The sequence below is a fragment of the Diuraphis noxia genome, unplaced genomic scaffold, assembly GCF_037042655.1.
Source record: "Diuraphis noxia isolate RWA-SAM2 unplaced genomic scaffold, SU_Dnox_SAM2 contig0003, whole genome shotgun sequence".
Lineage (NCBI taxonomy): Eukaryota > Metazoa > Arthropoda > Insecta > Hemiptera > Aphididae > Diuraphis > Diuraphis noxia.
Genome location: NW_028301713.1, coordinates 82,749,556 through 82,772,762, shown reverse-complemented (window position 1 = coordinate 82,772,762; position 23,207 = coordinate 82,749,556). Strand labels below are relative to the sequence as shown.

General features: G+C 26.3%; 1 protein-coding gene across 2 annotated transcripts; it reads left to right on the top strand.

Moving 5' to 3' along the window:
- Nucleotides 1-10,442: 10,442 nt before the first annotated feature.
- On the top strand, nucleotides 10,443-22,459 carry LOC107173211 (dynamin-1-like protein). Of its 2 annotated transcripts, none has more exons than XM_089222788.1 (3): nucleotides 10,443-10,930; nucleotides 19,414-20,826; nucleotides 21,364-22,459. In XM_089222788.1, the coding sequence occupies exons 2-3, from the start codon at nucleotides 19,438-19,440 to the stop codon at nucleotides 21,958-21,960; spliced, it is 1,986 nt and encodes a 661-aa protein (XP_089078914.1). In that variant the 5' UTR covers nucleotides 10,443-10,930; nucleotides 19,414-19,437; the 3' UTR covers nucleotides 21,961-22,459. The 2 variants fall into 2 exon arrangements, with proteins under 2 accessions (XP_089078914.1, XP_089078913.1); XM_089222787.1 differs by having other exon boundaries at nucleotides 10,443-10,996.
- The last annotated feature ends 748 nt before the right edge of the window (nucleotides 22,460-23,207 follow it).

Below are 23,207 nucleotides of genomic sequence, written 5' to 3'. Positions count from 1 at the left end.
GGGGCCGAGTTGTATAAATAATTTATTAAGATTTTCATATTAAAATAATAGTTTTGTATGTTTAAAATCTATAAAATATAACATAAATAATACGATAATAATCATACCTAAAATTATATTTTGTTGTAAGACAGTATTTATTTGAATAAAAATGATAGCCAATGACACAGTCTGGTAGCCGCTTGGGTTTATACAACTTATTGTTTATATACGATAATTCAATATAATATTGTTATATTATTAAATTTAAACATTATACTGTTGTCGTCCACGATTCACTAATCTGTTATCTGAAATATTGCAATATTAATTATTTGTATTTTGCATTGATTACTGGAAATAAACACATTGAAGTTCTATAAATAATAATCTATAGAAAATAGAATTATCATTAAAATTAAATTGTTTATAATATAATAGAAAAAATTTGTTTAAGAGACCTATGCCCAATATCAGCTATTTGTGTCCCACTCACGAATAATTTTCTTGAATAATGTTTTGAAATCTAATTTTTTTAATTCGTATTGTTATGTTTCTATAATATCACATATTAGGTACTCAATAGTTTTCTATAGTATTTTAATAAAAATATAGTTCAAAACCAGGACTTGGCACCCAAAAATATAATTTTAAGATTACTAATAATTTAGTTCTAACTTTTATTATTAATGTTATTCAATTAAAATTTATTAAAATTTATTACAACTATAATATAAATTATAATTTTATTTACACGATAAACTACGATTTAGATCTTATATATTGAGGTTCTTCAGTAAAATAAAATAGAAAAACTTAAATCTTTGTATAGGAAATTTCAAATAAATTTTAAGTTTCAAGTGTTTTTTTTTTATATATATGATGGAAAACTTATAAATACTAAATAGTACATATTCAATATTATTTGATTGAACAACAAACCAGTGGCGTGGCGAACATCTTTCAAACCCTAAGCAAATTATTTATACAATGACCCACCCACTACCCCCCCCCCTCAAACTATATATAATTTTCTGTATGCTAATTTTGAATTTTTGTTATAAGACGTCATCAATAATTTAGTATAAATAATACTATAATAAATAATAATTAATTATACATAAAATAGTAATAATATAATTAAAAATATCAATTAACAAGGATGACTGTTGAAGCAGTCTTTTATGCATTAAACATAAGCCTTGCTTATATGAAAATGTATTATTAGAAAATAGATTTTATAATACATTGATAATAATTAAAATTAAAATTCAGTACTAAAAAACTAATATAGGTATAGTAAATCATTATTTATTTACAATGTCACATAAATATAAATGTATTTAAATAAAAGAGCTCTTTCTAGCAGTTGAGAAGATTTACCCATTCTATCTAATGCTTCTTCTAAATTAGGTGAAATATCTTTTTAAATAGAAATATTATAAAATTGTCATTTCAAAACATAAATATTTTGAATCTTTAATATATTAGGTTTAATATAAAATAAAAGTAAATTTTTATTAGGTATAGTTAAATAAGACAGTTTCCGTTTAGAAAATAAAAAATGTAAAAACAACATTTTAAAAAGTCTATCAAGTATGACTATATGAGTCAAACACTTAATTAAAGTTTTATTTCGGGGAGGGATGATGAAAATATATACCTACCTTGATAGTAGAGTATAAAGAGAGTATTTTAGAAAAATGTGGAATTATAATAATTAATGTGCACTTAACTATTGAATATTCAACGATGTGTCGATGTGTCACCGAAGGTCTATATTATTTATGATATTTTATTATTATTTTTATATCATTAGTCTTTACTCAATAAACGTCCGCCATATACCCACATGAACTATTATAGTATTATTATTTATTTCCTTAGTTCACAATTTCACATTCCACCGGTGGCGACAATTCATTGTCTATCCAAAAATATAAAATAATTTAATTTTAAAAATTAGTTGACAGTTGTTTATTATATGCTAATATACTATACATAAGTATTTTATTTTTTCATAATTTTATAAATAAAATATTATTTCCACTGATTCGTCTTTACAGTGTCTGTGTGAGTAACGAGTGTGACTAAATAATAAATATATATTACAAATATGTATAATTTTATTTATATCTTATCTAGACCGTAATCGCTGTTCGGGGTTTTATCGATTCCGCCGTTTTAATATCAATTCCGCCGGCTATCGACTCCGCCGAGCTTTTTTATTTATTGATTCCGCCGGCTATCGATTCCGCCGAACTTTTTTATTTATTGATTCCGCCGGCTATCGATTCCGCCGACTATGTATTTTTAAATCAATTTTTTTAAAGTTTAAATATAAATATTTCAAAAAATAATTCAAACATTTTTGTAAGTAAAATGTATTAAAATAGTAAAATAATGATATAAAATTTATTTAGTTAACGCCAAAAAAGCAAAAATAATATAATTTAGTACAAATAAAATAAATAGGTAATAGTAAATAATAATCAAATGTTCTACAATTTATTTTAAAAACGCCAAAAATGCAAAAATAATATAATTTAGTACAAATAAAATAAATAGGTAATAGTACGCTTTGTTATAAAATTTAAAACTTTTATATGATATTAATTGATTTTTTCTTTCACTAATAACGATTTCAAAATTCATTTTTAACACGAGGTGTCGAGGTATCTGGTATATGTATAATGCAACACGCGAACAAGACTACAACTGTCACTAAATGTTGATCATTTGGACACAAAACATATTGTACAATATTTACTTTTATTTCTAATAATACCGATGTACCTACGTGTAATGAAATATGTCTCTTTTCGATACAATTTTATAGATTATATTGATTAAGATAAAACCGACACGATAATATGCGATAGCTATACGTATATTATTATAGAATATGTTAGGGGAGATTAAGACGTTTAGTATAGTTGGAGAATTCAAAATTCAAGTTATATATTTAGGTAATGCTCTAAGACTACGAGTGTTTTTACTAGTGAATTGAAAATTAATTGTATATTAATTTAAGCCTTTTATATTTTGTTTTCATTAAAATAAATAATTTACAAATATTAACCGGCGGAATCAAAAAAAAGAAAACTTTGGCGGAGTCGATAGCCGGCGGAATCAATAGATTTTTCACAGGTAAAAAGGTCATTTCGGCGCAATCGATATACGCCCCGCTGTTCAGTATTTGTTTTCTATGGTTCCGTCGTCGCCGTCGAATCGGTCGAGAAATATTAATAGACATATTGAATTGTGTCTTGTGTGTGTGTCTCACTATTAATGACGGGCGTATGGCGTAGTAAACGGGGGACGTAGTCGGGTATTACCAAAATTATATGGATGAAAGCATGATAGAAATATTCCTAATTATTTTTATCATGGATGGAAGAGACATGTCTCAACGTAATATTTTAATAATTTAATTGCATTCCGAATTTCCGATTGTGGTTTATGGCACATGTGACATGTATAATGTCTATTATTTTTAATAAATCGTTAAAAAAATATTTTTAATCGCTCTTTAATCGATTTAGTTTGTTTTTATTCAAATTTCAAATATAGTTTTTTTAAGTATTTTACTTTTCTTATCTATCTAATTTTTAAATAAATTTTATATAACACCATATCTTTAATTGACTTGTTGTCTACCCTACAAAATTGTTCACGCGCCACTGCATTCCACTGGCTTGTTGCAATATTTTTCAAAAATCGCCTTGCCATAAATTCTATTGTACTATAGGATTTTCCTTTTAACTATCTACCATATCCCAATATTATCTTTCTTTTCAATCAAATTACAAATATTACAATTAAGTTATAAATTTAATTATTTAAATAATATAATAAATTCATAAATTATAAATAAATAGGTATTATTATATTTTGTGTGCCAAAAAAAATATTTGGGTACCCATTAAGGCATTAAGTCACACATCCTTACGAACTGTGAAATCATGTCTATAACAATAACTTAAGACTACAGTCTACAGTATGACTAATCATATATAATATTGAAAAATCAATACTGCGATGAGAATGAGTTAGCCGCTAACTGTTGGCGTATAGGTACCTACAACCATGGCACTATGTAGTTATAGTACTCTATAACTAGCCACCACTGCAGTCTGCAGTGAGTACGGACTTTGAAATTGTACCTGTATTTAGTACAGGTACAATTTCAAAGTGCCAAGGGGTACCCACCCACCTGAAAAATTTCTAGGGCTAAGCAATTGCATTAGGTAAACATCGCTCACCACGCCACTGCACCAAACAAAGTTATAACAATTATGATACCTATTTTATGATTTTTATACAGATAGACTGTGCTGAACTATAGAAATCTGTTGTGAACAATATAATATGTAGTGTAATTAAATAATTAAAAAGAAACCTCGTGGAAATTGTTTGAAATGTTGTTATACTTTAAAACTTTATTACATAAGCATAACATATACAGTAATGAGTAAATCATATGTTATGCTATATAAAGCTTAAAAAACTTTATTAATTTGATCCATTACCGTTTTCAAAATTTAAGCAGTTAGTAAACATTACATTTATAAATAATAAAATAAAATAAATAAAACAGGACAACTTAGAGACTTTTGTTTTAATAGCTACAGAAAAAAGCATTTTAAGTGATATATGATTCCAAACTGTAACCATTTACCACAAAGAAGTAAAACACTCCATAAATTATTAATTCCTTGAGCCATTAAATATCATTATCCCGTGTATTTGAGTATTTCTAAAACGTGTTATGTATGACGTGCTGTTATTATTTATATTTTAAATATACAACAGAAAAAATGTGTGGTGTTTTAAACATAAACATTTAATAGTTTATTAGGTTAGAACTTGAACGTCGGTTTTTTGGCTGATTTAAAAAAAAAATCTCGGGCCGCTCTGAAGGAGCCACCCCTGGTAGGTACCTACCTAATACCTATATAGCGTGGGCAGTGTATGGGAGCATATGTATTACCTATTATATAAAATATATAATTTTATTACATAGCATTAATGTATTTTTCGATATTAGGAAAAAAATTTCCCGTGAAAAGTCTCAGAATAAAAGTCCCCGGTAAATAATTATTAATTAAAAAATATAAAAACGTATTTATATTTTATTTAGATATGTACTCCTCGAAAAATAATTAAAAATTGAATAAAATATGTCTTATAATATTATTTAAATTATCATGTATTATACTGTCTACAAATAAGATTTTTCAACCCAATTTACTATAATATTTTGTAGATAAAATAACAAGTAGGTATAGTGGAAATATCGTTTTATTTATACTGTTAAAGTTTATCATTGAGTAGCTTATCTTTTTTTGCCATTTTTTATAGAACCTTTTTGGACAATTGAATACAATTTTTTGGACGTTTCGGCTTGTGTTTGAATTAAAACAGAAATGACTACTGGAACTGTAGGATGGCGCGCATAAAACTGTCCGTTAAAAGTATGGTGAACATTTTCAGGACCATTTGTAGTTCTTAAATTACACGCGAGAACATAAATTTAAGTTAGAAAATTGTGTTGCCTTAAATTTGGCAACATTGCACAATCGTGTAATCGTTTTTAAGGCTAGTCGCTGACTGGCAATTTTCAGTTGCACGATAGTAATCACGCAATCGAACGATTTGTGGCAAAACACAAACTAATTAGTTGGTCAAACTAATTAGTTGCATGTGAGCTGATTGTCACATATCACTGTGGAAGTCACCCATGCAATTAAACTATTGCGCAACTGAAAATTGCCAGTCAGCGACTAGCCTAACACGCGCAATCGTAAACCAAAAGGGTATGCGCGCATTAGCAATGCACCCAATCGACAATCGTATTCTACTTCAAGTGTTGAAGTGTATAACAAATAATATGATCACATAATATAAAACGATTTGATGGTGACGCTTACTGATGTCGCTTTTTTCGTCCCTTAGAAGATTTTGGAGCTATAATGATATACATAAGAAATAATTAGTGTGATCAACAAGACAACAATGTCTTTAGATCAAAACTGCCTTACTTTAATAAATTATACTTATACATTAAGGATGAAGCCATCAAGGTATAGATGTTTCATGTAAATATGTACTATTATGTATATAGTTTATATAGCTAATAGCCATACAAGATAATGACGTAGGCACGATATATAAAAGTCAAAATTCTAATTATAGAAATATATCTACATTTATTTGGACATTGTACATATTGTAAACATCGTTTGTGATAAAAAAAAAGCGGGTAAGTCGTGGATGTCGCTCTGCTGTACAGTAGGTTACAAGTGGGTTACTGTAATTGATGGAATTAAATTTGAATCCAATGATATTATATCATTGTATACGAAAAACGATTCTGAGCGAAGACGGTTTATCTGTCTAGAATATATTATAGATAATTAAAAATTTTCAAATCTAATATTTAAAAAGAAAATTTTTTATGAATTTCTAGTTTAAAATAATTTGCGAATTTTCGTGGTTTTCGTGATTTTTACACATGCTGACAAAATCCAAACTTTGAATGCTTGTAAAAAAAAATTGTGCTAATATATTTCTTTTATTTTTCACCTGCTATTGTAAAAATATGTTAGGAGCCTTTTATAAAATTTTAAATTCTAAGATATAAAAGGAAAATTTATAATGAATTTCTAGCATAAAATAATTTATGAATTTTCGTGATTTTTACGTATGTTGTCTAAAATTAAAACTTTGAATGCTTGTAAAAAAAAATTGTGAATAAGAATTTTTTTTATTTTGCAACTGTTATTGTAAAAATATGTTAGGAGCCTTGTATTAAATTTTCAAATCTTAGAATTAAAAAGAAAAACTTTTATGAATTTCTATCTAAGGTAATTTGAACATTGTCGTAATTTTTACGTATTTAGTCGAAATTTAAACTTTAAAGGCTTATAAAAAAAATTGTGACTATATATTTCTTTTAGTTTTCAACTGCTATTGTTACAATGTGTTAGAAGCATTGTATTAAATTTTCAAGCTTTTCTACCGAACAAATAAATTTTTATCGATATTTATATAGAAAAAAAAAACTAAAAAAGTTTAAAAATTTAAATGTTAGTAAACAGCTCAAAACAAATTTAAATATTTTGAAAATTTTATCAAATATATAAAATGCCTATATAAACATTCAGTGAAAATTTCAAGTATCTGTGGTCATTTGTTTTAGAGTTACACCAAAATAAAGAAATCGCTAAATGTGAAAATCCAATGTTGTAAAAATTTAAATTTCAAATGCTCATAAAAATTTAATTTGAATTTCCGGTGGACTTTTTATTTGTGATAAAGATTGAAAAACTTTTAAGGAATCTTGTATCAAATTTTCAAATCTTAGATTTAAAAAGAAAATTTTTTATGAATTTCTAGCTTAAAATATCTTGTGGAATTTTTGTGATTTTAACGTATTTTGTCAAAATTCAAACTTTGAATGCTCATAAAAAAAATTGTGACTATGAATTTCTTTTTTTTTCAACTGATATTGTAACAATATGTTAAGAGCCTTGTATTAAATTTTCAAGCTTTTGCCTAACAAATACATTTTTATCGATATTAATTTAAAAAAAACTAATAATGATAGAAAATTTCAAATGCCTATGAATAGTTCAACTTAAGTCGGACATTTTTAAAAATTGCATGGTGGATAGAATATACTTATATAAACATTCGGTGAAAATATCATGTATCTATGGTCATCTGTTTTAAAGTTACATCAAAAACCAAAATCGATTTTGTCGAAAAATGAATGTGCGTAAAATTTCCCGTTTTCCCCTTAATTTTTAGTTTGTTTTTCTCGATTATTTAGAAAAGTATTGAGAAGTTTTTACTTTTGACCCCCCAAAGTACCAACTAGATTCACTTTCTGATAGAACGAGGTACTGAAGTCAAAAATCGAAGCATTTTTACTGCCCCAAAACGTGATGACAGACACAAAAAAAACACTCATCATGGTAAAATCAATACATTCATCACTCAGCTCACAATCTAAAATTGTGTTCGCCAGCTATTGCTTCCGCCAAAATTATAAAAGTTTTGATTTTTATAGTACCTATACAGTTAAACCTCTCTTATCAGACACCTCCGAAAACCGAATAAAATGTTAGCGACCGCCGACCAAGAATATCCGGTATTTAGAGGTTTCACTGTAGTTCTACGATAAAATATAAACAATTTTAATAATAATTAAATATTATGATATGCTGATTATTATTATATAATAATATATATTTTTATCATTTATGAATTTATGATTAAAATGTTTTAAACATAATACATATAAAACATCAATATAGCAATAAAATCATTACCTGACAATTCTTATTTTTTTACTGTAAGCAAATATAATTTCATTTATTTTTTTTTATTTTTAGCATAAAATACAACATGATAATAAAAAAAAACCATATAAATAAACACACGATTTTAGGGTAATATAAATATAATATAAATAAAACAATAATATGTGTCTACAAAATTATAATGATATGATAATGTATAATGGAATTGGTTTAAAAATTAAATAAAGGAGGAAAACAATATAGATAAGTAAGCAAACGTAATGTAAAAAATAAAATAACTAATGGCCTTTGTTGCCGAAGTTGTAAACGATCAATAAAAAAAAAAAAAAATATAGATAAGATCCTCACTCTTTATTCCTAAATTATTTACTAAAACAAAAACATCCATTATACATTAATATTTTATATTTAAAAATTAATATAGAATAAATGTAAAGAAAAACCGACTACAGAGTGGTAAAAGCTGTGTTTACAAAATTAGTTTTGGAGATTTTTTATTCACTGAATACTATTTTGTTGTTTCATCACTTTTAGTGATTAGGTACTGATTACATATAAAGCCGCATACACACTAGTGCACGCATGAATCGACCATATTGTGTGGTCATGTTTAGCGTTATTCAATGTGGACTAGGGCTGTTAAATTTGAACGTGAATTAAAAAACACGTTATCCTATCACGTGTATTTAAATTTAAAAACCCGTGTAATAAATTCACGTATAATCAATTAGTAAATCACGGATACTGATTTCATGAGTGATTAAATAGTTAAATATAACATTTAATATTTACTAAAATATTTGTAGCTACTATACTAAAAATAAATGCTTCATAAACAGTATTATCGTAAAATTACGATATTATATATGTATATTTTACTGGTGGTTTTTTAATAAAATCTATGAAATTGTATTTTCATAATTCAATTATCAAATTGGATATTTTTCAATTATATTCGAAAAAACCGCATTCTTAAATATTAGTTTTCCGTTCTGTTCGCATAATAAATAATTGGTCACCGATCACCGCTATGTAGAAACTAGGAAATTATTAGAACATACTAAAATATTATGTATTGAAAATAAAATTTCGAAATAAAGAACTCTATTCTAAACATAGATCTAAAACGAGCAAAAACCTAAGACTATGAAGTCTATAAGATTGTAGTATATAAGATTGTAACTCTGCTTGATTAGGGTGACCAGACGTCCTCTTTTACGAGGATTTGTCCTCTTTTTATGAGTGTCCTCTGTTGTCCGGGCTCTTTTAAATAAAAAGTCAAAATGTCCTCTTTTTTATACGTAGTCTCTATTCAGTGGTAAAATGTATTTTAAACGATATTATATTTCCAAAAAATAATTTATAGAATTGGTGATAACATGAGTATTGCACACGATTGTCGATTATAGACAAAATTCTGATTATGGCTTGTTATGGCTGTAGACAGTAAGTTGTAAGTTGTCCTGTAGATAGTTATATCACAGATTACATGTAATCTGTGGTTATAAATTGTGTTGATGTGATAAGATATTGTGATAAGATTTACAAGAACTTTTCTATTATTATTACTATCACAGTATGGTTATTTTTAGAACTAACAATGGAATAAGAATATAATATTATGCCATAAAATATAAAAACATTTAAACCAATTGCCTTTCCTAGACAATGATAAGACCAAAAGATAATTAATAAATATTTATTCCGATTAATTAGTTTCCGATCAATGGATTGTACGCCTGCAATCTCTAAGGTTGTTTGAAAAGGTTAAAAATAAATGTTTTGAATTTGCATTTAGTTTTGGTCGATTATTTTTATTTTATTGTTTCTAATAGATATGTTAGATTTTTATTATGCTGTTTATATTGTGCTTCAATCAGCCAACTGAGTATGATAAAATTGTGTTAAATAAATATCACAAGTATGTTTTGTATATTATGAATAATTTTAAAGTACCTATCCATAATATTAGTAAAAAATAAAAATGTCCTCTTTTTTTATAAGAGACATCTGGTCACCCTATGCTTGATCAGGTGTTAGGCAACATACTAGGTATAGTAGCAATTAAAGCCATGTAGGTTATAGACAGTTTTATGCATGTAATAATATTTTAGTAGTTTAATATTTTAATATACTATAATGTGATTAAATATTGGCAGTAGGTATTTGTAAAAAATAATAATTATAACCATGTCTCATACATACACCCGCGCAGTACCGCACACAATACACGGTGTACAAACGAAATTCGAATAATCTTATCTGTTATTTTTTTTTCTCAATAGCAAAATATTTATATCATGGGAGTCTAATGGCTACAAACAATCCTATTTTTCATTAGACGATATTTTAAGAAATTATCGGTTCATAAAGACAGATAACGCTTTTGACGGCGATCATCACATTTTGAGTGGGGAGAAATCGTGCATTAATTTTTTTTCGAAAAAATCATTATGAATAATATAAATAGCATCATCGTCTCTTCGTCATTTCTCATTTGGATTTGTCATCGTGTGTAGTCTCTAAGAGGATAGTTCATAATAGTATTATAATATTATTATTCTTGAGTTTTTTCTTCGCAGCTATCGCAGCCAATCTACATTCAACTTTAATATTCAAAGGTACTTATATGGTACAATAAGTTATAACTTATAAACTATACAATATCAATACATCATCATCGATTTGTGAGTACCTATTGCATTATTTAATAATATAGATCTGTAATATCCATAAAACATAATATTTTTAAATGGTTCTAGAAAATATAAATTAAATATATTTTTTTGCAATTATGAATTGGGACTTTGGTACATGAAATAGCATTCATATTATACTGTAATAAATATAATTCACATTTTACCACTCTGGACAAGAATTTTGATTCGTATGATTTTGAATAATTATAAAACTACGGTTTACGAGTGAAATTCTTATTTTTTATTAAAAAAAAAATGACCTCAAAAGACAACCTACTTAATTTTTCTTTTTACAAATTGTGTTTTTAGTTATGTTTTATTATTTTTAAATGTTGATGATAGGTATAGTAATTAACTAATTTAACGTAATAAAAATTAGCTGCATTTTAGACCATTGTACTAAAATTATTTAATAGTACATTTTTAGTTTAGAACATTAAGACACAATATTGAGAACTTTAGATTATTCAGAAGTTGTTGTCTTAAAAGTTTGACGACTACTCGCTTAATTGACATGGATAAATTAAAACTACAATAAAATGTTGAACTGTGTGTGATTAAAGTTCTAAAATTGTCTATACCATACCCATAGGTTTATTTTCAAAAAAGAAACATTTTTCAATTTTTTTTTTTATTATTTATTATTTAAATAATATTACAAATAACTGGTTTTTTTTTACAATTTTATTTGAAAATAATTTGTCATGATAAAAGAATAAAAAAAATATTTTTCTTTAATTGTATATTAGGATTCAATTTCTCGGAAACGTGTTTATAACGGTAGTCAGAAAAAAAGCCACTGGAAAAATAATCCACAGAAAAAAATGCCGTTTGAAAAATAAGCCACTGAAAAAAAGCCAAATTTCAATAATTAAATATATATATCAAATATCAATTAAAATTAAAGTATTAAATTAGGTATTATTTAAAAATTGTTTACACATTATTGGTCAAATATATAAAAATAATTATAATTAAATTAAAAAATAAAATTTAAAGTATTATTAAAAATGTTTAAACATTGGTCATATTGTATATATATAAATATAAATATATATAATTATTAATACACAGGTTATATGTTAATTAATTTAAAATTTTTAACACAGTTGATCATACTGTATTGTCCGTATTCATATACAAAAATAAAATGTATACATTGAATAAAAATAATATAATATTTTGTGGATATTAATATTATTTTGAAATAAATTGATTTATGTCTTACACCCTAGATAATTATGTATAAGTATTATGTATTAATATTAATGTAGGTATATACTTTGTACAGGATGATTCTTTTTTAAATGTACATGTTGCAGTATGAACACTATGAACTACATGCTATCTTGAAATAAATAAATAAATTTTTAATTTAAAATTTTTGTTTAATAAAATCAATTCATTCATTGCTGCTTAGAATCTAAAATATATTATTATGAATAATAAATAATAACATATAACCTGTGTATTAATAATTATATATATATAATGTATACAATATGACCAATAATGTGTACCAAAAACATTTTTAAAATAATACCTTATTTAATTCTTTAATTTTATTTGATATATATATTTAATTATTGTAATTTGGCTTTTTTTTCCCTGGATTATTTTTCTTATGGCTTTTTTTCCCTGGATTTTTTTTCTTGGCTTTTTTCCCGTGGCTTTTTTTCCTACATTCGTTTATAACGCAGCAATACGGCAAACTTATATTCAGCAAAACAAATGTAGTGTTGTATCTTGTAAGCTTTAATGTTACAGTGAACTTTCATAATTATCATTAACCTTTAAACTTAATGGTACAAATATTAGTTTGGCATGAAGTGGTTTATGATAATTTTAAAATTTAAATATTTTGTATAGCTTAGGTAGGCAACTCAAGCATAAACGAATATTTGGTAAAATCTGTCGGGATGCTTTACATTTTTATCTTTATAAGCGTAGTAGAGACTAGAGAGACTAAACCTTAAGCGACTTCCGGGAAGCTTGACGCTTTAACGTTCTGAGGGGGCTAAACCGATAAACTGTAGATCTCTGCATGGTTCGTATTTTTATGGACCAAAACCAATGACAACAAAATGTATTATTAATATTTTCTATGCCGAGACCAGTGAACTTTAATTATGACCAAGACTGGACCAGAATATCATCTTATTCAAATAATATTAAACTAGACCGAGGCCGGACCGTTTTACTTTATAACTATTGAAATAAACTTGAGACCGGCCCGTTTAACAACAAAAGATACTATTTTATTTTATATAACTGGCCCTCCGTGCTAGTTTTATTTAAATAATTACCGAATATTGGATACCAGTGATAGTAGTGATACAAGTAATTTATGGCTCTACTCGAATCAAATTTACCGGTTGTACCTGGTAGTAGATGGATTACTTCAGTACTTTACAGTTCACACAACTTCACGAAACACAACACACTATCAATGTAGAAATTAATAAAATAAATATTCTATCAATAGCGTATTTGTTATTAATGTTATTATATTGTTAAACACTCTATCTCTTTACATGATACGATGATACGTCTATATAGTAAGTATATCATGAACATAAAAGAATGTTCATGCAGTGGCGCAACTAGGATCTATTTTCGGGAGGGGTTATACATATAAAAAAATAAATTAGCAAAAAAAAAGTCTTCACTTTGAAATATTTGACTTTTAAAAACATTTCAGGAGGGGTCACAACCCCCAAACCCCACCCCTGGTTGCGCCACTGTGTTCATGAGTATACCTAATCAAAATCAATTATTTAGGCCATTGGCCATTTATAGGGAGTAGGTTCTATGTAGTATTTATCGTATTATTTATATTATTACTACATATGTATAAACCATAGAACAATATATAGTTAATGCTATATGTCATATTGCTATTACATAGTCTATTACAATTTACGAACGACAACAGAAAATCCAAAAATAATTAATATCAACCGTTATCGTGCGACGTGCCCATAGTCGTATTGTTCTGTGGTCGTAGTATACGTATACAGACCTAAACATTTGTAAGTCTGTATAATAGTCAATAAGCACGGACTATACACTGGACTGGATTGACTGGAAACGTCATGGGAGGCGCGTGACGGGGTAACGGGACGCTTAGTGTCCGCGAGAGAGGTGTAGAGAGAGGAATAAGTACGTGAACTAATCTAGCGCTACCTGGTTTACCACAGGCTTACTATACTTTCAAACGAATATATAATATAGGATGATACGACCACATATTAAATAAATAATGATACGACAAACGTATTAAACTATAACTTATATATAACTAATTAATAACTGCATTATTATTTATTATTTATTTTTAATATTATAAAATAATAGTTTCATACACGTCATTGAATACATTTAATATATTTTTTTATTTTTCTGAACGATATTTACAATATTTGTCACCAATAATTACTGTTAGGTATTATAAAGTTTTGCATTTTTCTTTTTTTTTGCATTATTTTTATTTTGGTCTATGTTTGAAATCTTTGTGTACTGATGCATTCTTGTGGTAATATAGTATGTTATTATAAAGGTAAGTATCTGAGTTTTATGAGTAACACATGGAAATTTTTTTATCAAGTCTTGTTTTTTGTTAAAGAAATCGTCCACAGTCAATTCAAAAACATCATAACCATCACAAAACTTTTTGAACGAATCCTCTATATCTATCAATAAATGAAACAAAAACATTTTCGGGTGACACAAACCTCCTCTAGATTTCATATTTGTTAGTGTTGCTTCAGGTCTTTTACCTGATTACTTATTGAACTACATATTGCCGTTTCCCAAGATGATTTATTATCATTTGTGACACTGAAAAGTGTCACTTTAATATCGCGATTCTGGCTGTTACACCCAGCAACTGAACACTTACGCATTTTAAAGCTTAATTATTAATAAGGCAGCATTTTTAAAAAATTAGGGTAATTTGTCAGTATAATTTGTTTATGGTGATGACTGATAAATTATCTTTATCTTTAGAATTCGAAATGTTCGGATGTAACATAACATACGATGTGTAATAATATGTTAGTCGGTGATTTTCATAATATAATATAATATATATTATGTATAAATGTAGGTCTATTTGGCGGGAATTCAATATTTGGTTAGTGGTTTATCATTGAAGTATAGATGGCGCCAGATTAGCTCATGTACTATTTCCCCTTACTACACCTCTCTTGCGGACACTAAGCGGCCCGGCGGTAAACGTCTCGTTTCCAGTCCAGTGTAGTACTGTAGTAGTCCGTGTCAATAAGTATTCTTATAGTGAGTCTATTAATAGCGTACACTGTATACAAAATATGATAATATGATGGTTATTTTATTAAATATGCAAAAGTGGTATTATTTTAAATTAAAATTTTCTTATAATTTATTGGTCAACACTTTTGTGTGTAGTGTTTACTGTTTAAACATGATTCATGTAATTTTTTTTAATTGAAGAATCTCGTTTTAGTTCTTTAAAATGGTTAAATAATTTTTAAATTTAATTGTTACAAATTTACAATATAGATAAATCATAAATTTATAAAAATATGTACCTACCTATTATAATACTGGTTGTTCACTCGATTTCACATGGAACAATTTTCCTATTTTGTTGTACTGAAAAAAAAATATAACTATAGTTACTTGAAATTTACATCAAACGTTCATTATATAATTTTATATACCCTGTTGTTAGGTGTATTTTCAAATTATACAAATTAATTATGTTTTATTGTGGAATCTATTATTATATGAAATAATTAATTAGTCGTGACTTAATCATTCAAATGTTATACGATTGGTTTGGTATTCTTCCCTACATATTTTTCTTAGTTCATCAATATTTTAACAAATTCATTTTTTTAATACCTTTCAATTCCACAACATTTTTTTCTTCAATTTTGTAAATATTTATTAATTAGGTATGATACAGAATTGATCAGTTATATTATTACTACATACATAATATCTATTAATAATATACCTATTCATTTTAATAAAAAATATAATAAATAAGTAATATGGTATTATGATCATTCAACTATTGATCATTATTCATTACTAGGTACATGAGTAAGATACACTAATAGAGTAACTAATTCTGGTGATTTGATTAATACAATATAGTTATAACGTATAAGAATTAAAAACATTTTAAAATTTTACAGTACCTATTTATGTCACTATAAGAACTATATGGTCAGATATTATGTTACTATAAAGAATTTATTTTGACTAGGTATTTAAAAATGTCTTTGTAATAGGCAAATGTGAGGTAATTTATACAGGTTAGGTCAATAATGAATTTCTGTATTATAAATTAATATTTTTGGAATTAATTTTTGCTAAATTAATAGAATTAACTTGTATCAAATTTAACTAATTAAAGTGGTATGATAACTGAATTTAATATGTAACTTATAAATTGTAAATTTTAAATTCACATTGGTTGAAAATAATGGGAAGAATGTTGTTTGTTGTTGTTAACAGTGGTTGACATTAGTACATATATAGGGTAGAATTTAGAACCTCGGATTGGTGAAAAAAAATCATAAGGGTTTTATAATGTCTAAATGTTATGGTGTGAAGGAGTAGCTAGGGTGAATGGTTGCTAAAATTATGTAATATAAATTTTTTATTATATTACATTTAATATTAATAATAATATTATATAGTATATTAAGAAGATATCAAATGGGTATAGCCGTTATAGGTATTGAAATATATTATGCTTTGCAATTTTGCATCATGGCTTTTAGATGTTCACCCTAGGTATCACTATTCTCGAGTACTCTATTAACTTATGAACGTATACCTACTGTATAGGTATATAACCAGTGGCGGACTGGGAGAAAAACACAGCCAGGGAAAATCATAATTGTAGAGGCCCTCAATATACTAACGGCCTTTTAAATATATAATATATTTTTTATACGTCATGTGGATGCTATACCGGTCTATACAATATCTAATAACTATTTTAGATTCTGAGCGGAGCGATGAATGTACTCGTATTGTTTTTAAAAGGATGTGTGTTTTTAATTTTTTTTTGTGTCTGTCATCACCTTTTAGGACAGTAAAAATGCTTAGAATTTTTTCAACATTATCTTTTCTAATAGGAAAGTAGTGAATCTAGTTGGTAGTTTTCAAAAGTGCCGTGAAAAACAAAAGAAAAATTATTTTTATTTTTTGATGTAACTCTAAAACAAATGACCATAGATAGATGCAATTTTGACTAAATGTTTATATTAGCATTTTTTATACACCAAAACATTTTCAAAATATTTTGACTTGTTTTGAACTGTTTACGGCAATTTAAAATTGCATGTTTTTTAATGTTTTTCTATAAATATCAATAAAATTGTATTTGTTGTCCCAAAGTGCGTGAAAAGGTAATGAAAGGCTCCTCATAATATATTGTTACTATATAGCGGTTGAAAAATATTAAAAATGCATAGGCACAAATTTTTTTATAATCATTTAAAGTTTGAACTTTGACAAAATGTATCAAAATCTTGAAAATTATCAATCATTGTAATCGAAAAATTATGAAATGTTCAGTTTTTTATAACTAAGGATTAAAAATTTAAAATATAGATTCTCATAAATTGTTCTTATTATGACCAACAAATCTAAAAAATAAATAAACACAGTTATTTCTTATAGACATTTTAAATTCAAATTGTGAATTTTTATTTCTTTATTTTAAATAAAATAAAATTTTTTAATTACATCTAGATTAGTATTCTTGCTCTACGATAAGAGGTATTACCTCAGTGTATAGAGCAAAGCTAGCAAATTCATATGTTAACCATACACTTTGTTCACATTTATCAACTACTAGCAATAAATAAATTTATTATTATTAAACAAAAATTTGGACGAAATTATATATTAAATCCAATAATATCGATTTTGGTTATTTTGTTGTAATTTAAAAATAAATATTATTCGTGGATATAAGAAACTTTTAAGAATATATTGACATATTATTGCATTTTATACATACAATGACATTTTCAAATGTATTTTTTTGGGGAAAAATGAATTTAACCTACTGTAGAAGATACTAATGCCTAATACTAAAATTAATTACTTTAATCACAATAATATTATAAAATATGCCTATTGCCTATAGTAGTATTATAGACATACCGTCTCAAAATCTCGTTTTTCGTACACAATAATATTATATCATTGAATTCAAATTTAATACCATTCATTACAGTGACCTACTATTATTGTAACATACTGTAAGCCTGGTCTGGCCGAACACAAGCCAGTCCCGCATTTTAAAATACCTAATCAGAAAGCTAGGTTTTTATGTTTAATAATATTTTATATTACATAGGTACTTATTACTTATTAGATAATATTTTAATTTATTATTTCACCATTATAATATTAATAAATATTATATATTTTATACCAGCAGCAGCCCACCGGGAAATTTCCCGGTATCCCGGTCGTCCAGTCCGCCACTGTATATAACATAGCTGGATAGAACATTTTATCTAGTTTATAATTTCATTTTTATTTGTAAAATCTATTATTTTCTAAATAATAACAATTACATTAATACATTTTGAAAAAACAGTTCTGTTTTTGTAACTTTCACAGAAACAGTAAAAAATTATAGCAAATACAATGTTATGAGCTTGAAATTTTTTTAATTTAATAATGAACAAGTTCTGGTGTTCTACCAATTAAAATTCAAGATACACAAAAATAATTTTTTTTTTAAGAAAAGCATATTTTAATTTCAAACCAAAAACTTGATTTGTTAAAATAAATGTATTAGAATAGAGTTAGATAGTTAAATAATTTCGTTTTATTTAATTTATTCATAAAATTTAAAATCTATACTGAAGAGTGATTAGTTTGTAAATTTTTAATTTCAAGTAACCTACAAATGATGAATTATTATTCCAAGTATGTTTTTTTTATTTTATAATATACTGTAGGTACTAGGTAGGTACCATAACGTCCATAACACCTTGTAATAGATACATATGTAATTATTAAATACCTAGTTGAATTCTGTCAAATATATATATTATTTCTGATTTCATGACTTTTAGTTTGATTCTTTTTTATTTTTTATTTATTAATTTACTTAAAAAAACTAAATTAAGTTTGAAATACAAATTATAATTTCTGAAATTACTTAATAATTATGTCTATTCCAAATTAACCCCAAAATTAACCTACCTACTAAAATAATATCATTAAAATAAAACTAGAATAATCATTATGTCATATGTGGAAGATAATAATATATTAGTTATATAATATTTGTGAAACCACACAAATAATTAATTATTGACAACTTTGTGAATTAAATAATGTTATAGTAACAATTATTTTAAGAATATTTTTTTTTTAAGGTATAACTTCATCAACATTTTACAATGGATTCATTAATACAAACTATAAACAAGCTACAAGACGTGTTCGCTGTGATTGGTGATCATAAAATCGATTTACCTCAAATTGTTGTCGTCGGATCCCAAAGTTCTGGAAAGAGTTCAGTTCTTGAAAGTTTAGTTGGTAGATCTTTTTTACCTCGAGGTACAGGCATTGTAACTCGTGCACCCTTAATCCTTCAAATGATTAGATACTCAAAAGAAGACAGAGAAGCAATGCTGAAATTAACAAAAAATGGCGAAATTAAAACCTGGGCAAGTTTTCTTCACAAACCTGGTGTCATTTTCGACAATTTTGATGAAGTTAGATATGAAATAGAAAATCAGACTGATTTTCTAGCTGGTTCCAACAAAGGTATCACACATGACCCCATTGTTTTAAAAGTTTTTACTCTATCATACGATTTGACTTTTGTTGATTTGCCTGGAATTACCAAAGTACCTGTTGGTGATCAACCAGAAGATATTGATGAACAAATCCAAGAACTTATATTAAAATATGTCAAACAGCCAAATTCTATCATTTTAGCAGTGGTCACTGCAAATACAGACCCATCTACATCTGAAAGCTTAAAAATAGCTAGAAAAATGGATCCGGAAGGGGAAAGGACCATTGCAGTTGTCACTAAGTTAGACCTGATTGATAAAGGTACAATACAAGACACAACAGACCTCCTTTGTGGTCATAAAATCCCGGTAAAACTTGGTATTATTGGAGTCGTTAATAGAAGCCAAAAAGACATCAATGAGTGTAAATCTATGAAAGAAACTTTAAAAAGTGAAAAAGATTTTTTAAGATCAAACTATCCTGATATATATAAAAAGCACGGTAACAAAGTTTTAGCTAAAACTTTACAAGATATTCTTATTAAACATATAAAAAAAACCTATCCAATATTGCATAAAAACTTACAAGATACTAAGACAAAACTTGAAAGTGAGTTAAAAACATTGCAAACACCCGACAGTAAGGTTTCTTTTATATTAGGTTTATTAAAAGATATATCCAAATCATACTGTGATACTATAATGGGTAATAGAAGAGATGTTTCGGACAAAATAGTTATGGGTGGTGCGAGGATCGCACAAATCATTAACGAAGAGTATGTGGAAAAAATTAACAAGATTGATCCATTACACAATTTGACCGATGAACAAATTGGTATAATTTTATTAAACACTGCTGGAATAACCAATAGTTCTTTTGTGAATGAAAAAGCATTAGAAAATATGATCTGCAAACAATTGGATAATCTCATTGAACCATCAATGTCCAGTGTGGACTTTGTACGTGTAGAAATGTTGAAAATTTTTGATTGCATTGACGAAAATATTTTAGAAACATTAAAAAGATTTCCGCGGATAAATTCAGATGTAAGTATTATTATAATAAGTTAAATATGAATTGTTTAAAAAAAAAACTGGCATAAGGTCTGGATGAAAATACAGCTGGTCATCTATAAAAGAGTGACCTTTTTGTTATTAATATATCGTTATGACTAACTTATAAATATTTTTTTTTAAGTTAAATTATAGTTGTGTATTTCTACTCGTATATAAAAAAAAAAAAAAATATTATATGTTTATAAATTTATAATAGGTACTTTTTTTACAATTCAAAAGATTTTGAAATATATTAAGAATTAGATAAAAAATTATAATTTTGTGTTCAATATCAATGATAAATTGGTAATTAGAATTAAATCTTTAAAGTAGGCACACACATAATAATAAATACATACATATAAAAACAATATATAAAGTAGAAATACAGTAAAAATTTGAAATTATTTATACCTACCTACATAGTATTTGATTACAACATTAAAAACAAGGTTAATCATATAGATATTAATATAGTATGCCTAGGTATTTAATATTTGTATAAAAAATGTTTATATTTCATTTCAGGTAAGGAATGTCCTTCACAAGATGCTGGATGACAAATTAAGTAACATAAAAGAATTTATAAAGTCTTACATAGAGACATACCAAACTTGTTTAAATACAACCAATCCAAATTTTTTATTTCAATTGGTGAAATCATCTACCGAAATGCAAGATTCATTTCTTACATCTTATATGAATGACTCAATAAAAACAACCAAAGTGAAAAACAATGATGAAGATGAACGGGAGGAAGAAAATTTAAAAATTCAACAATTCAAACAAATGTTATGTGGCTTAAATGATTTAGATAACACTATTGAAACATCAAAGCAAGTAAAAATCCACCGTTGCTTAACGCAGTGCTACTTTGATTTCATAAGAGAAATCATACGAGACTTTGTACCCAAGCGCATTCATCACAAAATGGTGAAATTAATTTTGGACGATTTTGAACATCATTTGAATGATTTTGTTTTTACTCCTTATGTCTTAAACCGTTCATTTGATGAAGTACTTGTAGAGGAAGATGGCGTAATAGAAGATAGAACAAGGGTTGAAAAGATGTTACAGGCTGTAAATAAAGCTTTAAAAAATATGGTTGACATTCAATGTTATTGATGAGTTAAAAATCATTTTTTTTTGTTTAAATATTTTTAAATTGTATTATTATTAAGAAATATAACAAGGGAAATTTTTTTATAATTTAGAATGTTTTAAAAATAATTTAAGATTTTATAGCGGCTTTTCTTAATATTTAAACCACAACTACTGAATTTAGTAGTTTGCAATTTTATAAGATCAGCTACTGAATATTAACTTAAATACTCTGTCAAGCAAGGGAACACATCGATTGTGTGCATCCCCACGCAACACCCTGCCATCAAGATAGGTTCCACTATGGCTGAGTGTATTGTGGGAAAACTCAGAAGTACCAATTTTTTTTCGGATGCTGAGTGTTCTCTTGCTTGATAATGTGTAAGTATCTATTCAATAGTTTTGTTCAGATTCTATAATTTTTTGGTACTATACAACAATATGTTAATTATTAACCAATATTAGGGATTCTTAATTTTAAAATGTAATAATATAATTAATAATAAATGTTTGTATTATAGTATTATATGTTTTTAGAATTTTTTGTATTAGAGCAAATAATTTACAAGGCAGGTCACTAAATAGAAAAAAAAGTAGTTATGTGGAACTTGTTTTTAAAATGTTGAATGATGATAGTTAAAATCTGAAAAATAATACCCATAATGATGTACCTACGTTTTTAAACAATATTAATAATGGTTCATAATTGAAGAAATATTATTGTAAACATTTTTATTTTTCTCTTATTATTGAAGTGATGGGACTGTGCTCCACCCCGCTAGCCACCGATGCCTATTGAAGTGAACTTCTATAATATCATATTTCTCTAAGCACAACATAGGCAATCTCATCCTACCCACAACATGTATAATTTCCAAGTTATATCATTGTATAATAATCAGCCTCTGAAGACTAGTGCACACCAACCATGTCCAAAATTATAATTTTTCTGGCTGCTTGTGATTGAAGTACATAATGATATTATTGATAAGGAGAACACTATTGCAAGCAGAGAACAATTTTACAAGAAATTAAAGAGATATAATTTGTTGCTTTTGTTAACTTTCTTACAAACATCATCTTAACATAAATTATGTAAATTATTCCCTTTTAATGTGTTACCTAGGTACTTAAAATACTGTAATTGTGTAAACATTTAGGTAAACTGTTTAAAAATAATAATAAATTTAATATTGATATGTAATAATTAGGGGTGTAATTAAGAGGAGACGAGGGAGATAGATCCCCAAGACTTTTATAATATATGTATT